The following is a 19,451-nucleotide window of genomic DNA, read 5'->3' as shown; positions in this document are numbered from 1 at the left end:
TTCAAAGTGTTCAAGAATCATCTACCTAGAGTTGATTAAAAGGTCCCATGATAACCTGAATTTTATTTTAAATGCTAGATTTCCTTGATCAAAGTATAATTAAGTCATCTTGCTTTAAAACAAAGAATAACATCTTCTCATCAAGCGAGACCTATATTAAGACAATTCATTTAAGGACAACTAAAGTAAGACAGTGCAGAAGTTCTCCGATGAATTTATATGTTGTAAGTTCAGCCATTGAAGTTTTAAATTAAGAATAATATTTTAGTGTCAGGAACCATGCAGTTTCCTTTGGCACAAGAAAACTGATATTACTGATTCGACATTTCCTCAGAAGTCTATGAAAGGGGAATTGATTTCCTATCTTTATTTAGCTGATTTATAATGATAGATTGTACAGTGTGGTCAATTGTGTCAAGGTTATTGATTTGTTTGATAAATTCTGTGGCACTTCAAGATTTCTGTGATTAGTGAGTAAGTCTATAATATTCATGTTTATTCAGCGTTTTTGCTTTAGTGGCAATATTATTTTATATAACTTGTCTTGACTACCAGCAGATATATAACTGGAACTATTATCCCGCGCAAACCTATAAGACAAGTATTTTTTTCATATCATTTCCAAATATGAGGGAAAACCTACGGTAATTATTTTTTAGCTATAATTCTTTAAAATTCGTGCATTAAAACTCACAGTTCTATATAAAAGATTAAGATTGAACAGTAACAAACAAAATAAGCCTTTTTCAGATGATTTTATTCCCCAAAAAAATATTCTACCATAGAATTTAAGACTATGGTGTCATTTATGTAGCAAAACAGCTGCTATGGTTTATTGGGACAATTGTAAATGACATTTAGAACAATCAGTTCCTGGGTTACTGCTTCGAACAGTTATGAAATTCTTTTCGACAAAGATGGGCAGATGTTTTCCGCAGAGTGTGGGCAGATTTGCTTTCATCATTGCAAACAAAATCTTGAAACTTAGAAATAGGCCCTCAAAATCTTCTAGGGCAAAAATCTGACCCCTTTTTTAATGTATATATTTCACACATAACTCTGATAAATCATTGTCTAGGTTAATTTCTATTTTCTTGTCGACAAAAGTTTTAATAAGTTCAAATCTGAAAATGAGCAGCTATGTTTGTTAGGCCCAAAAAAAAAGACATTTGGTTCCACTAACAATGACAACAAAATTAGGCTGATCCTCTTAACTTTTATAGTTAACATTTTTAACAATAATTGCTCACTTTAATAAACATTTACAGTAACATGAAAATATCTTCTTAATCTCTATTAATTTTATTGTTTTTTAATTAAGTGAGAATGTGCCATTAATTAGCAAAATGGACGAAAACTCAAAACTGGAATTCAAAAAAGTCGGTCCAGTTAATAGTGGAAACAGACAAAAAAATTATGCAAAACCCATTAAGTTTAAGCCTTGTAACACATACACTAATGTTAATAAAACTTACTTTCACATATTGCTGGGGAATGTATTATGCTCAAAATACACATTCTTTACACTCAAGCCCTGTAGTTATTGTAAAATGCAATTTTGGGGTGATTTTTTTTTATAAACAACAATATACAATACAATTCTAACAACGTATCCTCGCTTTACTTCTTTCCCGGGTGCAGACACATTCACTGAGTCATGAAGAGGAGAAAATGGTCTCAAAAGCTGCAGAAGAAGAAATCGACATTGACTTAAATGATCCGGAAGTTGAACAGGCAGCCCTAAAGATTCAGTCCGGATTTCGGAAGCATTTGGCGCGTAACACAGTCCCCAAATCTGATGCACCCGGATTGTCTGAGGAGGCGGTTGTGAAGGAAGAAGAGGGAGCCGGTAAACCAACCCAAGAGGAAGAAGTTGATATTGACCTTAACGACCCAGATGTTGCTGACGCAGCGGCGAAAATTCAGGCCGGATTTCGGAGGCACATGAATAAAAAGAAATGAAATACATTTTGAGATCAGTGAATCGGATGAGAGTTAAGGAAAGTTCATATATGATGCACTCAGTCAGGTGACACTTGTAATCTGCACTCGTAATTTGCAATTTATCTATAGCAATAACGGATTAAATAACTTGAGCAGTACATCATGCGTGTTAACATTCCATTTAAGCAGTAATCAATCATGACTGTTCGTTTACAAACAAACATTAATCTGGTTGATTTTTGTTTATTGAAGCAATATTGTGGTGATTTTTCATTTAAGCAATGTAAATTATTTTTATTGTTCCACATTTCAAGTGTGTTTCTGATAGTAAACTGACCTTTTTTAATAATTCCACACAAGAAAATACTGTGTACTTGATCCTTTCTATTTGAATGACAGTAAAGTAAAAGTAAGGTAATGTATTAATTATTTCAGTGTAATTCTTTGTGTAATGAAAAATAAAATAAATATACAACTTTTCTATTTAAGAATCTAATGCAGTTGTAAAATTGATGTACTTTTTTTATTGTGCACAATTATCTGAAGTTATAGTTAAAAAAATTTTTTTTTGCAAACTCCTTAACCCTTAAATATTTCATATTACTGAACTTCAATATCTTTGAAATTATAACTTAATTCTTTGTGTAGGATATTTCAATGTTCAGTCTTCATTTATAAACGACAGCTCTTAAGCTCACATACAATGAACAGAGTGCTTTATACATTAACTGACAATAGATCATGACAAAATATTGATAGTCAAACGTTTACAAAAAGAAGAGTGAAACAACGAAAGTTTTTGTCTGGGAATATGGCAGACATTGTGATTCAGATAAACCAAAAGTGAACAGAAGAAAAAGAAAATAGAACAAAAAGAAGTTGATGCATTGATTGTTAAATATTGCTGTTGTTGTTTTGATGATTCACAAGTCTTTGATTATTAAAATTTCAATTTTATTAGTTTATTGTGTTACTTATGTTGCTGTTCTTTCTCATCACGTAAATTATTGCGTACTGATTTACTCTAAGTTTTCTGACACTCTAAATTTTTGGACTGCACTTTTTTTCGCCCAAATTATAACTTTGCATGACTCTAAATTTTGGGATATACAGGTTTTAATAGAAAATTAATGACAGTTTTTTTATGCGATCTAACCAGAATTCTGCCCTGTCGTGCTTATTTGGTGACAATGTTTTCACCAAATTGTTTAAAGAAAAACATATGTCCAAGTATTGTATACTATACAGCGTGGTATTTTACAGGCACATTTGCTATTATTCATTGTAAGAAGTGATGCTATACTGACATACCCATATCCCATTGTCAGTCAATGCAATATTTTTTAATTGTTTCTTAATATTCAAAAACCTGTTTTTATGTCTCTAAATTTTTGGACACCCATATTTTTTACATATTTTTTTATTAGCTCACCTGTTTGCTCAGGTGAGCTTTTGTGACCAGTCTTTGTCCGTCCACATTTGTTCGTAAACACTCTAGAGGCCACATTTATTGTCTGATCTTCATGAAACTTGGTCAGAAGCTTTGTCCAAATGAAATCTCGGTGGAGTTCTGAGTCGTGCCGGGTCAAAAACTAGGTCACTAGGTAAAAAAAAAAAACAAACTTGTAAACACTGTAGAAGTCACATTTCATGCCCAATGTTCATGTAACTTTGTCAAAAGGTTTGTCTTGATGATATGTTGGTTGAGCATTTTTCTCTATATGTATATAGTGAAAACATGTGAACACTCTAGAATTCACATTTTTGGCCCAATTTTCATGAATTTGGTCAGAACATTTGTTTCCTTGATATGAGAGTTGAGTTTGAAAATGGTTCTGGTCAGTTGAATTACATGGCTGCCAGGGGGGGGGGGGGGGGGGGGGGGGGGGGGCAGTTTTCCTAAAGAGAAACCTTGTAAACACTCTACAAGTCACAATTTTTGCCAAATCATCATGAAAGTTGGTCAAAACATTGGTTTTATTGATATGTCTGACAAGTTCTAAAATGGTCCAAATTGGTGAAAAAACATGGCCGCCAGTGAGCAGGGCATTTTTCATTATATGTATATAGTGAAAACATGTGAACACTCTAGAACTAATATTTTTGGCCCAATTTTCATGAAATTCGGTCAGAACATTTGATTCCTTGATATGAGAGTTGTGAGTTCGAAAATGGTTCCGGTCAGTTGAATAACATGGCCGCCAGGGGGTGGGGCAGTTTTCTCTTATTTATATAGTAAAAAAGCTTGTGAACACTCTAGAAGTTACATTTTTTTGCCCAATCATCATGAAACTTAGTGAAAATATTGGTTTTATATATATCGCATAATTAATGCCATAATTATTGCCTTTAGATTGTCCAAATTTTCTTAATATTATACAAAAACCTTGTAAACACTCTAGAGGTCACAAGTTTGTTTCCGATTTTATGAATCTTGGTCATAATATTTATTTTTGTAAGCACAATTTGATGTTTGGTAAGGGGGGTCAACTCAAAATATAGGTCACCAGGTCAAATCTTACAAAAAACAAAATCACTCCATATGCCAGAGTTTTGGTTCAATAATGCTGAAACTTGACCAGGATGTTTGTCTGGACAATATCTAGGTCAAGTTTGACGTTTGGTAAAGATTGAATGAACCGACTCCTCTCAGGTGAGCAAACTAGGGCCATCTTGGCCCTCTTGTCTAAATTTTTGGAAAAGGAAAAATTATGTTCAAGTGTTCGAAAACTTAGAGTTATTCCGGTATACCTGACTGGGAACCAACAATTTCCACTTGCATGGTAAGTTTGAAAGTTACATTACTTGTTACATTTTAAGTTACAGTTATGAATTTTTTTTAATGAACCACCATTCTGGTAAGTAAATCTGTTATTATTATGATTTATTACTAGTTGAAGTTCATATTCATTCAGAAGTGTTGGTATGGGTAAGTACGATAAGTTGGACTTTATGATCAACATTTGAGGTTTGCTATTTAAAATTGCTGAATTTAACCACAGTTTACACAAAGTTCTTTCATTCAAAAACAAACATTTTCGAGAATTGCTGTCAAACTTGATGTATCTGCAGCATTGATGGTTATGAAAATTATCTTTATATTGATATTTAAGTCACAATATCCGAAAACAATGGATAAATCATGCAGCTGTTATTTTTGCTTTCTTTTTCAAGAACATCAAATGCCAATTCATATTATAATTGATTTATAACTCATCTCTATGCATCTCAATAAGACCACAAATAATGATAGTCTTTTTCTTGTTTTCGCAGTTCAGACTTATTTTTAGATTTTTATGGATTGTAATTTCCTCTTTGAGACCTGACCGTCTTGGCAATGCCAATCATTTAGAGATGTTAAGCCAGATTCCTGACTTCCCTTGTGGATTATTTGACAATGCTGGTACTGGAAAATGTTCGATATTTGCACTGATGCAATTTAACTTCTCAAATACTGATTTAATTTAGTGTAAACATTTAATATTGAATTTATTTTTCTATGTACATCATGGATTTTGTAATGGGTTTACATCAATTTACATGATTAAGTTTATCATAAACATGTTCATATTGAAGTTATTTCTCTTGCATGATATATTTAGTTTAAACTTATTTATTTTTACTCGATTGCATCGACAGCCTTAGGCTTATATAAACGCTCTCGTGTCTGTTTGCCTGGACTAAGAACCAGTACTTGATGTCTTTGGGGAAGATTGAATTAATGCTCCCGCAGTGGGGTCTGGGGAAGATTAAAAGAATGCTCCCACAGTGGGGATCAAAACCATGACCTCCTGGTTGCAAGGCGAACACAATTTCCGCTACACCATGGCGACTTCATAATATATTTATTTGCCTGTAAAATCAAATAGTCTTTATAAAAAATGTTGTTTTTTTAATGTGATTTTCTTTTACTGATAAATGGAAGCAATTAGAAAATGACTCAAATTCTTGGAAAAACTAAAAATAACAAATTAATGTTTCATGTTTGACCTTATAAGCTCATTACTGGCTAAATATAATGGGATGATGCTTACATCAAGAATGCAATTCCTGGAAATCAAGTTTTCTTTGTGTTTGATGTTTGGACTTTAAATGAAATCTACAAAATGAGAATTACATTTAATGATTCTTACTCATGAAATGGAACTTAGATGGTACTAAAATGGAATTCTCGGAATGTACTGCATGATTTTGCTTGTTTGAACTTCTTGACCAATAAACAGGTTTTACCTTTTGAAATGAAAAATAAAAACAGGCTTCCCATAAAATTCTGCTTTTTTTGTTATAAATGTAAGCTTATATATAGAGAATAACAAGTTACTGCCTGATGTTTTGTAATAAATCGGGTGATTCTCCAAATAAAAAAAAAAATGCAAAGCTAAGACTTTTGAAAATATGATGTGAGGATAAGAATAAAATATCAGCGAGTTTTGCCTTTTTAAGTCTGATATTTATATTTAGTGTTTTGTGTGTTTGTTTTTTTTCTAATTCAAGGCCAGTAGAGGGACCTGTTCCCAATGGAAACAAGTATATATTTTCCCAAATTACTGATTGAATATTTCGAAAACAAATATAACAAAATTATTAAGAACCAACATTTAGTTCCTCTTCCATCCTTTACTTGACAGTAAACCTTAGTAAACAATTATTGAAATATTGAAATCACTTGAATTCGTAATTTTTAAGTATTTGTTTGCAAAAAAAATGCAACAAAATACTTATTTCCCAATTTTAGTTTAAACAGCGCCTTTTCCCCAATCCAACGGGACCCGTCTCCATTTCCAAATGGTGAATATCAACCAGGCAGTAATCTGTTATTCTGTTCAACATATCACCCACCGCCTATGATAATAATAATGTAGAAATAATAAAGTTCATTGTTAAATCTTTATATATGACCTACTTCCAAAGATTTACCGAATGAACAACTTTCGGTTGACCTGGTATAAAAAATGTCAGGCAGATTTATATCAAGTTGGTATCAAGTGGTATGATAAAATGTGAACTTCAGCATAAAACTTGTTAAATAATGCTTCTAAACAAAAATATTAATAACATTCTAATGATTGTAATGTGCACGTCGATTTGTGTGTGTTTGTGTGTGCTGACTCTGACAAACCTTTCAGACAATCAGACATTATTAAATTGAAAAAAAAATGCAACGCCTCACACACATTTTTTGCCCTGTCAGACAAAAAATTTAAAAGTTCACATGGAACAAACAAAAATCCTGTCTGACAGTCTGACAACTGAATTTCAACATTAACAAACATTGTGGCACTGAGAGACGCAAGTACAACAGAACATTTGAAAAATTCATTTGAAACAACCTTTCTTGTCTGATGGATTCACCAAATGTCTGACAAGATTCTAACAGAAAGTGTGTCTGACAGTTTCTTCTAAGGTTTAACCCTTTAAGTGCGGGAACCGAATTTTGAAGGCCTTTGCTTACAGTTTGGATCCAGATGAGACGCCACAGAACGTGGCGTCTCATCAGGATCCAAACTGTTTGCTATTCTGATAGTATTCTTTGAAAAAAATCAAAGAAAATGCTAATTTTAGAAATTCAGCAGACAACATTTTAGCAGACGACAAATTTCTCAGCATGCAAAGGTTTAACCCTTTCCTCAGCTCAGAAGCAAAATGAAAATGGCTATATGCAACCAGCATACAACCAGAATAGACTGCGAGTAACTTGCAGTCTGTTCTGTTGTTATGCTGTGTGCTTGTAAGAAAGGTCTTTTACTAATATAATTTTCTAAAGGAATTCAAATAAAAAATAGGTGTCTGAAAGGGAAAGGTTGAACAGAGTCTTGCTTGATGCTCACCCTGCTAACCCATGCTTGTGTGTTTCACTCCCTAATACAGGGTAAAGCCCCTGCAAAAGCTCCAAGCCCCACCCCCAGCCCTCCTCCATCCAGGGGCAAAGATAATGACATAGATATTGACCTCGATGACCCGGAGGTCAACGCTGCGGCCCTTAAAATTCAGTCCGGTTTTAGGGGTCACAAGAGTAGGCAGCAGGTGAAAGAAATGAGGGTAGGTTTTGTTTTTCTTTATATTTTTTTTAATGTTTTTTAAGAATTTGCTGTGTTGGCCAATTTTAGGACATAATTGTGTTTTGAGTGTGTTATTTGTTAGATATAGAAAAATAGAATTGGTGATTTAAAATAATTCTATTTTCTAAGCAAGATTATAATTAAAATATCGAGGTAAGAGATTTTTTGTTTTAATGAAAATAAGATAGAAAAAAAGGTTAACGGAGGATTTACTATCATAATTATTGCCAATATTTAATTCTGTATGAGTAAACTGCTTTTATTTTTCATAAATAGACTTTGGTGTTAGTTTAGAATAGAATTATTTTTGATCATCTAGTTAATTGATTTATCATTATTAAAAAAAGGATGTATGCATACTTCAATATTTTCTTAAGTGTTAAAATTGTTCTTATTTCGTTTTAAAATATATAGGTATCATGGCATAAGGAATTATGTAATTCGGTGCATGGTGATGTACATTAATTTCGTTTGTTTGTGATAACATGTTGTGATAACAATTAATTTTTATAATTCATCAGGGCAGAAAATGTATTCAAATATTCTTAATTTCTATCAGGCATTTTATTTCGTCTTCAAATGTTTATTCTATTGTATTCCCATCTATGGAAGCAGGAAATCTTTTTTTATGAGGAAGCTCCCATGTGGGGTAGAAAATATGACAACAGCTGCATTGTAAAATCTCAAATTGTGGCAGAAATTAAAATTGATACAGCAGAATACAAATCATTCTTATCCCCCCTTTGGCAAATTATCCAAATATCAGAGAAAAAACAGAAGTTACCAGCTTCAGTTTATTGCAAAAACCTGTAAGAAAGTTACCATCATATGATGCTCTTTATACTCTAGCAAATGCATATTCCACAGTCCCTTTTTGAAGCATTATCTTCATTTTCGTCCAAATATAGCAATGACTTCATTTAAAAACGACCAATCAGAACCAAAGTTTTTTCACACAGAAAGTAAAAGCTAGTACAATAATCAGTTGTCTAATTCTATATAGTGCACATAATATGTTTGTTGAGTTAATATATTAAATAATACATCAACATTGTTTTCATTCTTGTGACAACTGCACAATAAAAACTTTTTAAAATGTTTTTGCAAAGAGTCATTATTCTACGTATTAAGTTTCCTGAAAGCTTTATTTATATTGGATATTTAAACAGAAATTACAATTTGAAAGCCTTCCATTCCCATATTTCTTCATTTGAAATTGACATTTTGATAAAGTGTTTTAATTCCATATGGCTGGTCATGTGCTCAAACTTATGTCTCTGCCACTTTGGTTAATTTCATGAGATGCTTCCTTCGTTATAACAAAAATTTGCATCATATGAAGACATTATTGAATTATGTACAACACAGTGCATAATTTAATAAATGGTATGGGACTATTACTTGATTATTGACAATCCATCGTTTTCCTATAATACTGTCGTCCATTTTAAGAGAGATGTTTCTATCTGCAAACTTGAAAATAAGGAGGAGTATTCTCTCTTGCTTTTTTAGAAACAATAATACCTTTGGTGAATGCAAATTCAATATATTATGTATAATACATATATTCAATGTATACAGAATTTGATTCATTACGCTCATTGATGGAGTCATTGTTTCGTTTCTAATTATGTTGTCAAAATTATGTCAGAATATGTATTGCTATTTGGAAATACACAATCCAGTTTGTTGTGTGCTAGTTTTGTAAAGTTGCAATCAGGTTTTATATATCTGTAAAAACAAATGTTCTTAAAATTCCGACATTATTGTTAAAAACACATCTCTCAACTATTTGACTATTAATTACCCTTGTAACCCTTACAATTTGTTCACCATATTTAGGTACATTAAAGGGCGTAGAAGTAAAAAAAGTGTTTCCAAGATTGCCAGGCATGAGAGTTAAATTGCTTAAAATATGTTTTAAATGGGAAATGCTGTTTTAGTTTAAAGAATAATGGACCCACAGAAATATTTTTAGAAAACAAATTTGGGTTACCATTGGCTTGTCTTCTATTTTGGGTAAATGACAATTGCCATTAATACAATAAAGGGCGAAACTCTTAACAGTACAGTCAAAGCTGTGTTAAGCGGTCAATGTCTTAAGAACTATCCAATCAAAATATTGGAAGTTCAAACCAATCTTAATTAATGGACATTGCATATCATAATTTATTTGGCTCATACCTGTTAAAGCAGCAGTCAGCCAATCAAGACACCCCTAAACGACAACCTAGCCCGACCCTCACCCCTCCTCCAGCCAAGGGCATTGATAATGACATAGATATTGACCTCACTGACCCGGAGGTCAATGCCGCAGCCCTTAAAATTCAGGCAGGCTTTAGGGGCCACCAGTCTAGGCAGCAAGTGAAAGAAATGAAGGTATTGGTTAGAAATGTGTAGATAGGTCCCAGTCCTAGTTATTTCATTCCTTTCATTGTCATTTTCCTTTTACACTGTTAATTAACTTAACATCATTGCTCACTAATATTAACTGTCATTGTTTATTTTATAAATATTTGTTTTTTATATTGGCAAGGCTCTCAATGTCTCAGATTTTGCAGAGATTTATATTGTAATTATTTGTGAAGGTTATAAATTAAATTCATTATAATGATTTTTTTTCAAAAGTTTTTGAAGATTTTGTTTGAAAGATAATTAATTATATAAAAGTTTTTCAGAGGTTAATTGTTTAATTAGTGTATGTTGTACATTATTATTTTGGTACCCCATTTACATTTTAAAAAAACAGTGTCCATCATATAATAGTCATGTTGTTAATTAAATATAATGTATGTGATAAGGAATTTAAAGAAACGGGTTGGATATTATCTTGCTACATTGTATATTTTTACTATTACTTCCAATGTATGTAAATACATTTGTATAATACAAACATTAACTATTTTGGAATGGTTGTTCCCCAAAATTAGGCCCAAAAAGGTGGCAGCGCAAAGACAGATTCAGCAAAATCCAATGAATCCATAGACCTAGATTTGAATGACCCCGAATTATCGAATGCGGCACTAAAGATTCAGACAAGTTTTAGGGGCCATGTGGCCCGTAAGGAGGTTGAAGCCATGAAGGTCTGTTGACTATAGAAAGGTGTCACCTGAGGGAATTTTCTAAATTTTTGTAAACCTGTTACCCTTCATTTTTGATACTATAAATAACTGTCAGTGTTGTCAATTAATTTAGCACCCATAAATTGTATTGTAGCTAGCCAGCTGTAATCATGTAGTGTGTTTGTGTTTTTTTCTCTTATAAAATTGTTTAGGAAATTATCTACTGCAATAATGTTACAGCTGTTGCAATTAGACTATACAGTGCACATTTAACATTATAAGAACAAGATATTCAATCTGTTGTTGTTGTTGTTGTTGTTTCAAGTTACAAAAGCAAAGTTATTGTTCCACAAAAAAATTAATAGAATAACAAGGCTGTATTTGAAATAAAGTTGTTTCATCATTTAGATCTAATTTTGAAGTCCTCATAAAAAGAAGTGGCCTTTTTGCACCAATTGCAGCAGAGAATTTCTTAGACACAGTAACTTTATTATCATTGTTACAAAAAATAATGTTGTATTACACTTTCAAAATTAATTGTACTCATGTGGAGGTACAAAATTATAGAATTTAATTATATTCACATGCACAATTAAAATGCATTGTGTGCTCATTTTGTTTTCCTTTTAAGCAATTTTCTACTTAATGAATATTCCTTTATGCCTACCTAGTGTAGTAACAATCAATTTTGAATTGACTTTGTTGCTCATTGTTCAAATGAGCCACATTTTTGAAAAATTGAGGTAAATACATGTGGGTCAAGTTTCGTCCCAGATTACACTGTGCAGTTTGCAGAGGCTTATTAGCGAGAACATGTTTTGCTTTAATGGATTGTTTTCGTTTTAAAGTAGTCTCTGAACGAATTTTTAGAATGTGTTGTCCTTGATAAGTCTGTGCAGAATGCACAGGCTAATCAGGGACAACACTTTGAGCATAATTCATTTAGCCTGGTTTTGAAATGATCTTGTTGATAGGCTGGCATAAGTGGTTGGCATTTGTAAACATGTAAATTGTTTAGGCAAAAGTAAGGATATACATGTATAGTATTAAAATTCAGCTTCATCTAACATGTCCTAGATCTAAATCTAAATAAATATTGTAATCTTTAGTTCATAGCAGTTTTGCTAATATTTATATATTTGTTATAGAATAATGATCAAATTCATTTCTTTTTATAATATAGATTATATAATACACTACATTTCATATTTTTTCAATATAACTTGTAATTTTGTTGTAATTTATTCATAGTATATACTCAGCGCCCTCACACTACTTTGGGGGAAGGGGTACGCAGCCCTTAGGAGGGGGAATTTTTGCGGCGTTTCCCTTTTAGGGGGATTTTTTTACTTTCTCTTTATTACATTTGTACATGTTTGCACTATATTCATTGCATTTTTCATAATTTAGTATGTTTGAAAAAATTATATTGAAATAGAATTGAGATATTATAATAATGAGACACATCTTTCTATTAAAAAAAAATATATATTTATTTAATTTTTTTTTTTTTAAGGGGGGAATTTTTCCCCCCAAAAGGGGAAAAAAGTATACTTTTCAGGTTGGGGACTGCTGCCGAATTTTGGCGGCAGATTTAATAGATTGAGGGCCCTGATACTAAATGTTTTTTTCCATGGATGTGTTGAAAACATAATGATATCTAAAGGTTACATACTAATATGCATTTCTTTTTTATTAACCAGGTTTTCAATTAATTTTTAAATTCTGGGTACGGTATTAGATTATTGTACGGCGTGTGGCGGGTGTTTTCACAGTCAGATTGATCACATATTTAGATAGACAAAATAAAGAGTAAAACATTTTTTAAAAGATTTTTCGACAATCAAAACAGTGATAATGTTTCAGGAAGCATAACAAATGCGAGCAAAACTAACCCATGGCCAATCTCTCTTAATGAAACCCTAAAATCCCTGGTTACATCATTCCATGCAATGTTATGCTTTCAGTTGATTCTTAATTCCCTAACTGAGGGGAGGGGAGAATAATCAAATTTCTCCAAAATTGGATTCAGTTTCAGTAATCCATAGAGACCCATTATGAATTGTCCGTGTTTAATGTATCTCTGCTGTTAAAGTGCGTTTTTAGTACAAATATCCTTGTTACTGATTGACAGCTTGATTATCATGATTGTATTTGGTGTTGTTTTATGAGAATTGCTTTACTTTTTTCAGTTAGCAGAAGAAAATGTGCTAAAAATATTTCTATATATCGGTCGATTTGTATTGTTCTACAATTCATATAGTTGCTAAAAATATTTATATTTATCGGTAGATTTGTATTGTTCTATATTTCATATAGTTGCATGTTTAACCCTTTCAGTGCGGGAACCGAATTTTAAAGGCCTTTGCAAACAGTTTGGATCCAGATGAGACGCCACAGAACGTGGCGTCTCATCTGGATCCAAACTGTTTGCTATTCTGATAGTATTCTTTGAAAAAAAATGAAGAAAATGCTTATTTTACAAATTCAGCAGACGACATTTTAGCAGACGACAAATTTCCCAGCATGCAAAGGGTTAACCAATCATTCTTTTGTGCAGTTTCATTTACTTATTGATGTATCTTGGGAGTTCCATTTATTGATGCTATAATGTAATTCATAATTTTTAAATTCATATTGACCTTGTTAAAACAGCAGTGTCAGCCTGCGACAGTAGACTGAAGGCTTGTAAGACTGTCCCATAAGGCCAATAGTAAGGCAAATATAGAGAGGATGTTTGTTAGATTTGATGGAATCTTGATTTTTATTCACGAGTGATCATAGATAACATTAATTTTCTATGATCATGAGTGAATTGAAATCGATATTCCACCAAATCAAACGAACTTTCTTTTTATTTTATGCTTAAAATCATTGTTTCTGTATTCCTGCTGAAATAATGATGTTGTAACGTCATAAATTGACGTATTTTCGCAGTATAACTGTGAAAATTATCATCAATTTTCACTATTTGAAAAGGGGAATTGTCAGTTTTAATTCACTGATATTTCTCTGTAAACCACCGGAAAGCATAAAATAAAGATTCAACAAATTAATGAGAATTTTACTAATTTTACCTAATAATATTGCTGCATTTATAAGTTTTTTTTTGTCACTTCGAAGACTATCCCCATGATATTTAAACAATCACTTTAATTTGTGTGGTTTTACTATAAAAGCTTTTGCACAACTACGAAATCCAAAGTTTGTATAATTTGGTTGTTTAAAGCAGTGTCCAAAAAATTGTCATCCCATATGTCTGCTATTTATGAACTTTGATTGGCTGAAACTTGTGTAAGCTGACTTAATTGTGAATTTTGATTGCTTAATTCTCACATTGGCCACACATTTTCTTTATTTGCATTGTTTTTCCCTTCTTTACCAAGTTTTGAGATTTTTTGGGGAGGTTCAATTTGTTTTGGGCTCACAAACTTATGAGATTCTCGTCCAATATTATGAAGTCAATTAATGATAAACTTATTTAGATATATCTGTTTTAGTGTTGTTTGTAGTAAAATATATTCAGTAGTAACTTTTTTACTTTGTTAGCAACTCCTTTTGGTATTTTGAAGCAATTTATTCTTTATAAATCACAAAGCTTTTAAGTTTTAGCAGAGGCCAGTTTTACAGTTGAGTTAGCTTTTTAAAACTTTAAATATTAATATGCTTTTAATCTGTCAAAAATTAAAATCACCTGCATTTATAAATAACTCATTTCCATTGTTGAGTGTGAAATGGTAAAAAGTGTCAATTTGTATTGGTCAGATATTCAAGATTGCTTCGATATTTAGTCTTTCTGTTAAACATTCTTTATGATAGTCATGTGAAAATATTTATAAATGTTATGTGACAATTTTATCCCATTCAGCAGGTCTCAAAATTGAATTTCTTACAAGACAAATTATTCAATTTTTTGTTGTTGTCTTTTTCAGGAGGCAAGAAATTCTGCGGTATGTAATAGATATTAAACATTGCAATAATATATCAATGACAATTATAATGACATCCTTAAAAAATGATTTTCATTGCTTGTCTGACAACTCTATTATCATACATGTCGCCCCGACCCCAGTTGGTGTCAAAGATTTTCCCCATTTTAAATTTGTCATTTTGAACACAACAAAACAACAGTAAACATTTAACAAACCGTATGATATCAATTTGTAATTTATCGAAAATTTTGTGTTTAGAAATGCTGCACCAGGTTTTAGTTTTAGTTTAATTGTCTTTATATTCATAATATTATAAAGGGTATTATATTGATGTCTAACCCTTTCCCACTCAGAGGCAATGTGAAAATGGCTCCATGTATGTGCAAACAGCATAAAACCAGAACAGCCTGCGAGTAACTCGCAGTCTGTTCAGGTTTTATGCTGTTTGCTGCTCATCAGTATCTTAAGGTTGGAAATGAAGCCTTTAAAACTTGAATTTAGTTAGAAAGGTTTTTAATTAAATTTAACTTAATAAGGGACAACAAATACGTAAAAATACGTATCTAAGTGGTAAAGGGTTAAAAACATATTACATACCTACTGGCCTACCTCTACAATTCTTGTGTTATTTTTTTCAGACAACAGATAGATCAAACAAAGACGACATAGACATTGACCTAGACGATCCAGAAACCGAGAAAGCAGCATTGAAGATTCAAGCAGGATTCAAGGGCTACCAGACGCGGAAAGAGATCAAGGCAAAACGGGAAACGCAAGAAGCAACAAAAGCAGATTTCAACAAACCAGAGCCTGATGGCAAAAATATTGACATTGATATGGATGATCCAGAAGTTGTAGAAGCCGCAACTAAAATTCAGGCTGGTTTTAAAGGTTTTAAGACTCGTCAAGAGTTAAAGGCGAAAGCGGCAGCATCTAAAGATGAGGAATCACAAGGTAATAAGGGTGATATGGATGCAAATGTTGAGGGTGATGTTGAAGCAGAGGGTGAGGGAGAAAATCAGGCTGAGAATGAGGGGGAAAAGCCTGACGAGGTTGATATTGACTTAAACGATCCTGAGGTGCAAATGGCCGCCACTAAAATTCAGGCTGGGTTCAAGGGGTTCAAAACTAGGAAAGAATTGAAGGAAAAGAAATCACAAGCAAAGGCAGATGATGATTAATTTTTTCTTTAAATATTTCTTTCTAGTTACTAGAGCTCTTTAACTTACTTTCAACTCTTTATTTTAGTTACTGGAAGAGAAACGGCTCAAAATCAGTTTTAATTTGTTAGCTGTTCCAAATTTCTATTTGGAAAGAGAATGTTTTTGAAAGATTTAACATACAGAGGTAAATGTTAAATCTTAAAAATGTGAAATAAAGTAATATGATTAATATGCAAAATTGTTTTAAAGAAATTAAAGTAAACTTTTGCTCATGTAATTATTGTATATCTTGATTTGCTCTTTTTTGTCTAGGCTATTACCGTTTTGAATTGGTTTATTTGTATTTGATAGCAAATCCACATAAGAACAGTGATTAATACTTGATAGATCTTTTTTTAAATCAAGTTATGCATGTTTGTTCGAGTATACACTTTTTGTTTGCAATCATTATTATTTGATTCTGTAACCTACACGTATTTTTATTTATTAAATCAATGAAGTATTCTACTTTGTTATACTCTGCTTATTTATGTCTTTTGTTTTTGTTTTCTTCAGATTAGAGATATATCAACAGGTAGTTTTGGGTACATACTGCCCTGATGTGAATAGACTTTTAAGGAAGGGTTGTTGAAAAAAAATTGGATATTGAAATTACTGTTTACATATTTGAGAATCTCGCATTTAACATTGTTTTCATTACTGAGGGTTTGACAACATGAATTAAGGTCTGAAATATTTTTCAACACCCCTTCTATATTGTGAGTTGTGCTGAAATTGAAAAGTGTGTGGCAAAAGCTGTGAGTTTGCATCAAAAGCCTGACTTTGTTTTGTTGTTAAAATGTGACATTCCATTCCCCCAAATAATGCTAATACAGACATTACTGAAGAATAAAACAATATCAACGCTAATCACAATCTTTTTTTGTTACAAATTAAGGCAAACAATAAGTTTACTGAAATGAATAATGATTAACATATAGAAATATAATTTATAAATATCCATTTTAAAGTAATGAGAAACATGCTATGGTTACAAAAATTGTTTTCAAAGTTTATTTTAATTGTCCTTTTCTTAGCAGTTTCAGGCAGGAATTAAATTTAAAAAATACAGAGAATAAAGAACAATAATTTGTGCTATATCAAAAAAAAATAAGTGAAATGAGGGAAATTTGTTCCTGTAACTGAGGATGATTGTTTTCAAATGAGGGAGAAAATAAGAAATCTACACTTTAAGTAGCACAATAAATTGTTGAGACTTAATTATTAATATTTTTTTATGAAACACTCAGCTTTTGCCCCTTTTTGTGTGGAGTTTTAACATCACAGTGTGGTGGGTTTTGTGGATTGGAAAACAGATGATTTTAAATCTCAGGAAAGAAGCTATTAATCCATGTTTCATTACTTTCTAAAAAAATCAAACCTAAATTTCTAGGATCTTGTTTTTATTTGAGTGTTCAAAATAGAGTTGCTTATTATTGCAAAACAAACCAGCAATATTCTTGATGTGCTTTGATACATTTTTCTTGCTTTGTACATGCAGTGTTTGGCATCTGTTGCACTGTTCTAATTAAATAATGTGTATTTTACATTTCATTTACCTGGATTTCATTCGTATAGAAATGAGAGTGTGCTTTCTTCAAATCATCATTATGTTGGGCATGCTTCATGAAATTATTTCAATGAAGGCAAAATAACTTGCAGTAAGTGTTTCTACAAAGAAAGTGAATATCTAAACATTAATGTCAAAATTCATGTATGATTACTTTTATTTTCAAAAGCAGAGGATTTTATGATAAAGGGCCAATAACAATACTGTTTCATTATAGTATATGAATATAAATATATATGCATTTGTGGGCACTAGCATTCAGAGTCTCCAGTTTTCACTTAAAGAAGTTGGTTGGACCTTTAACTAACACCACCAATATTTAATTTCACTTGCAATGTACGTTTAAGAGTTAAATCACTATAGAACATGTTTATTTACCATGGCCAATGGTTGTGCCACAGAACTTTGTTAACATCTTATTATAAACCTGCATGAATGTCATACAAGTGTTGATAAAAGCAAATCATTATCTGAAATATTTTTCAGTTAGGAATATGATGTGTTTTTTTTACAAATTCTGCAAATAACGGATTCAAAGTCTTAAAGAGTTGAATTCACCTATAAATAGACTTTTTTTGTGATAGAAATGTTCAAGTGCTTTAAATAATTTTAAACATTAGGTGATTTTTTTCCTTTAATGATGTTAATTTTATAATGTCATGTTTTCAATGATATTTAGCATATTTTAGTACATTTTCATAATACTGACTTGTCCAAATCATACAAGATGTTTGAGTACAGCTGTTTTACCATGTGTATTCCCAATATATTTCTTTTTTGATAAGTCATGTTCCTTATATTCTATTATTTGTCATGGAACATTTGCACCTATCCTAGGTATAAGATTTGAATCATTTTGACCATCAAAACTCTTCAATCCTAAAGCTGTTCCCATCTTTGAACAAGTCAATCATTTGATGTAAGACATCTCTTAATTTAATAAGCCAATGACATGTTTGGCTCAAGACTTGTCACTTCATATTTCTGGAATTAACCATTTGAGCACTAATATTCGCCACATGTTTAAGGGAAGTAACTTGTTAAACCACAAAGTTGAAATTATTAGGCATTATTTCCCTTAATTATTTCCCTAACTCACCATAACGTGTTAACATTTTAGTAGCATTTTACAATTATCATCTGCATTCCATGACCACAGTCTGATTGTATAGTGTTTCTCAGATATTCCAACTCAGAAACAGAACTGAACCTATAGACCAATTCAGCTGTAAATTGTTACATTTAAATAATTGATACTATTTATGCTTTTCTATTTTATAACTTTGATTTTCTTGTTATAACTTAGTTTTCTGTTTGCAACTTATCTTTTGCAACTGTATTTTGAATAAACAAACAAAAACTGTCAGTACCTTGGAAGTGTTGATTTTCAGTTCACCTTTCATAAAACATCATTTCTTGTGGACCTTGGGAATCTGCCATCTTCTTTTGATCTTCTCCTTTAAATGTTCACCTTTTTGTCTTAAGCAAAGTGTTCATATTGTAATCATTTGTAAAAATACCAATGGTTAAACTTTGCAGATACATTTTTCTATTTCTGCTGTGTAACTTGTTACAACTGTGAAATCTTTATTAATCCTGATACATTTATTTTTGTTGAATCAGCGGGTTGAATGATCAATGACTTTTAGACAAACACATAGGAAATGACAGACTTTATCCGA

General features: G+C 31.6%; 1 protein-coding gene across 6 annotated transcripts in view; it reads left to right on the top strand.

Moving 5' to 3' along the window:
• LOC127880669 (uncharacterized) overlaps window positions 1–19,135 on the top strand; it is a 59,657-nt gene extending 40,522 nt beyond the window's left edge. For 2 of the 6 annotated variants that reach the window (XM_052428000.1, XM_052428002.1), the window contains 5 exons: window positions 7,813–7,983; window positions 10,197–10,382; window positions 10,934–11,086; window positions 14,998–15,015; window positions 15,636–19,135. In XM_052428000.1, the coding sequence (XP_052283960.1) occupies window positions 7,813–7,983; window positions 10,197–10,382; window positions 10,934–11,086; window positions 14,998–15,015; window positions 15,636–16,178 (1,071 nt within the window). In that variant the 3' untranslated portion in view covers window positions 16,179–19,135. The remainder of the gene's footprint in view (window positions 1–7,812; window positions 7,984–10,196; window positions 10,383–10,933; window positions 11,087–14,997; window positions 15,016–15,635) is intronic. The other 4 variants (XM_052428004.1, XM_052428001.1, XM_052428003.1 and 1 more) reach the window with 4 other exon arrangements.
• The last annotated feature ends 316 nt before the right edge of the window (window positions 19,136–19,451 follow it).

Source organism: Dreissena polymorpha, chromosome 5, assembly GCF_020536995.1.
Source record: "Dreissena polymorpha isolate Duluth1 chromosome 5, UMN_Dpol_1.0, whole genome shotgun sequence".
NCBI lineage: Eukaryota > Metazoa > Mollusca > Bivalvia > Myida > Dreissenidae > Dreissena > Dreissena polymorpha.
Note: the sequence above shows the minus strand (reverse complement) of the source record. Positions and strands in the feature narration are given on the sequence as shown.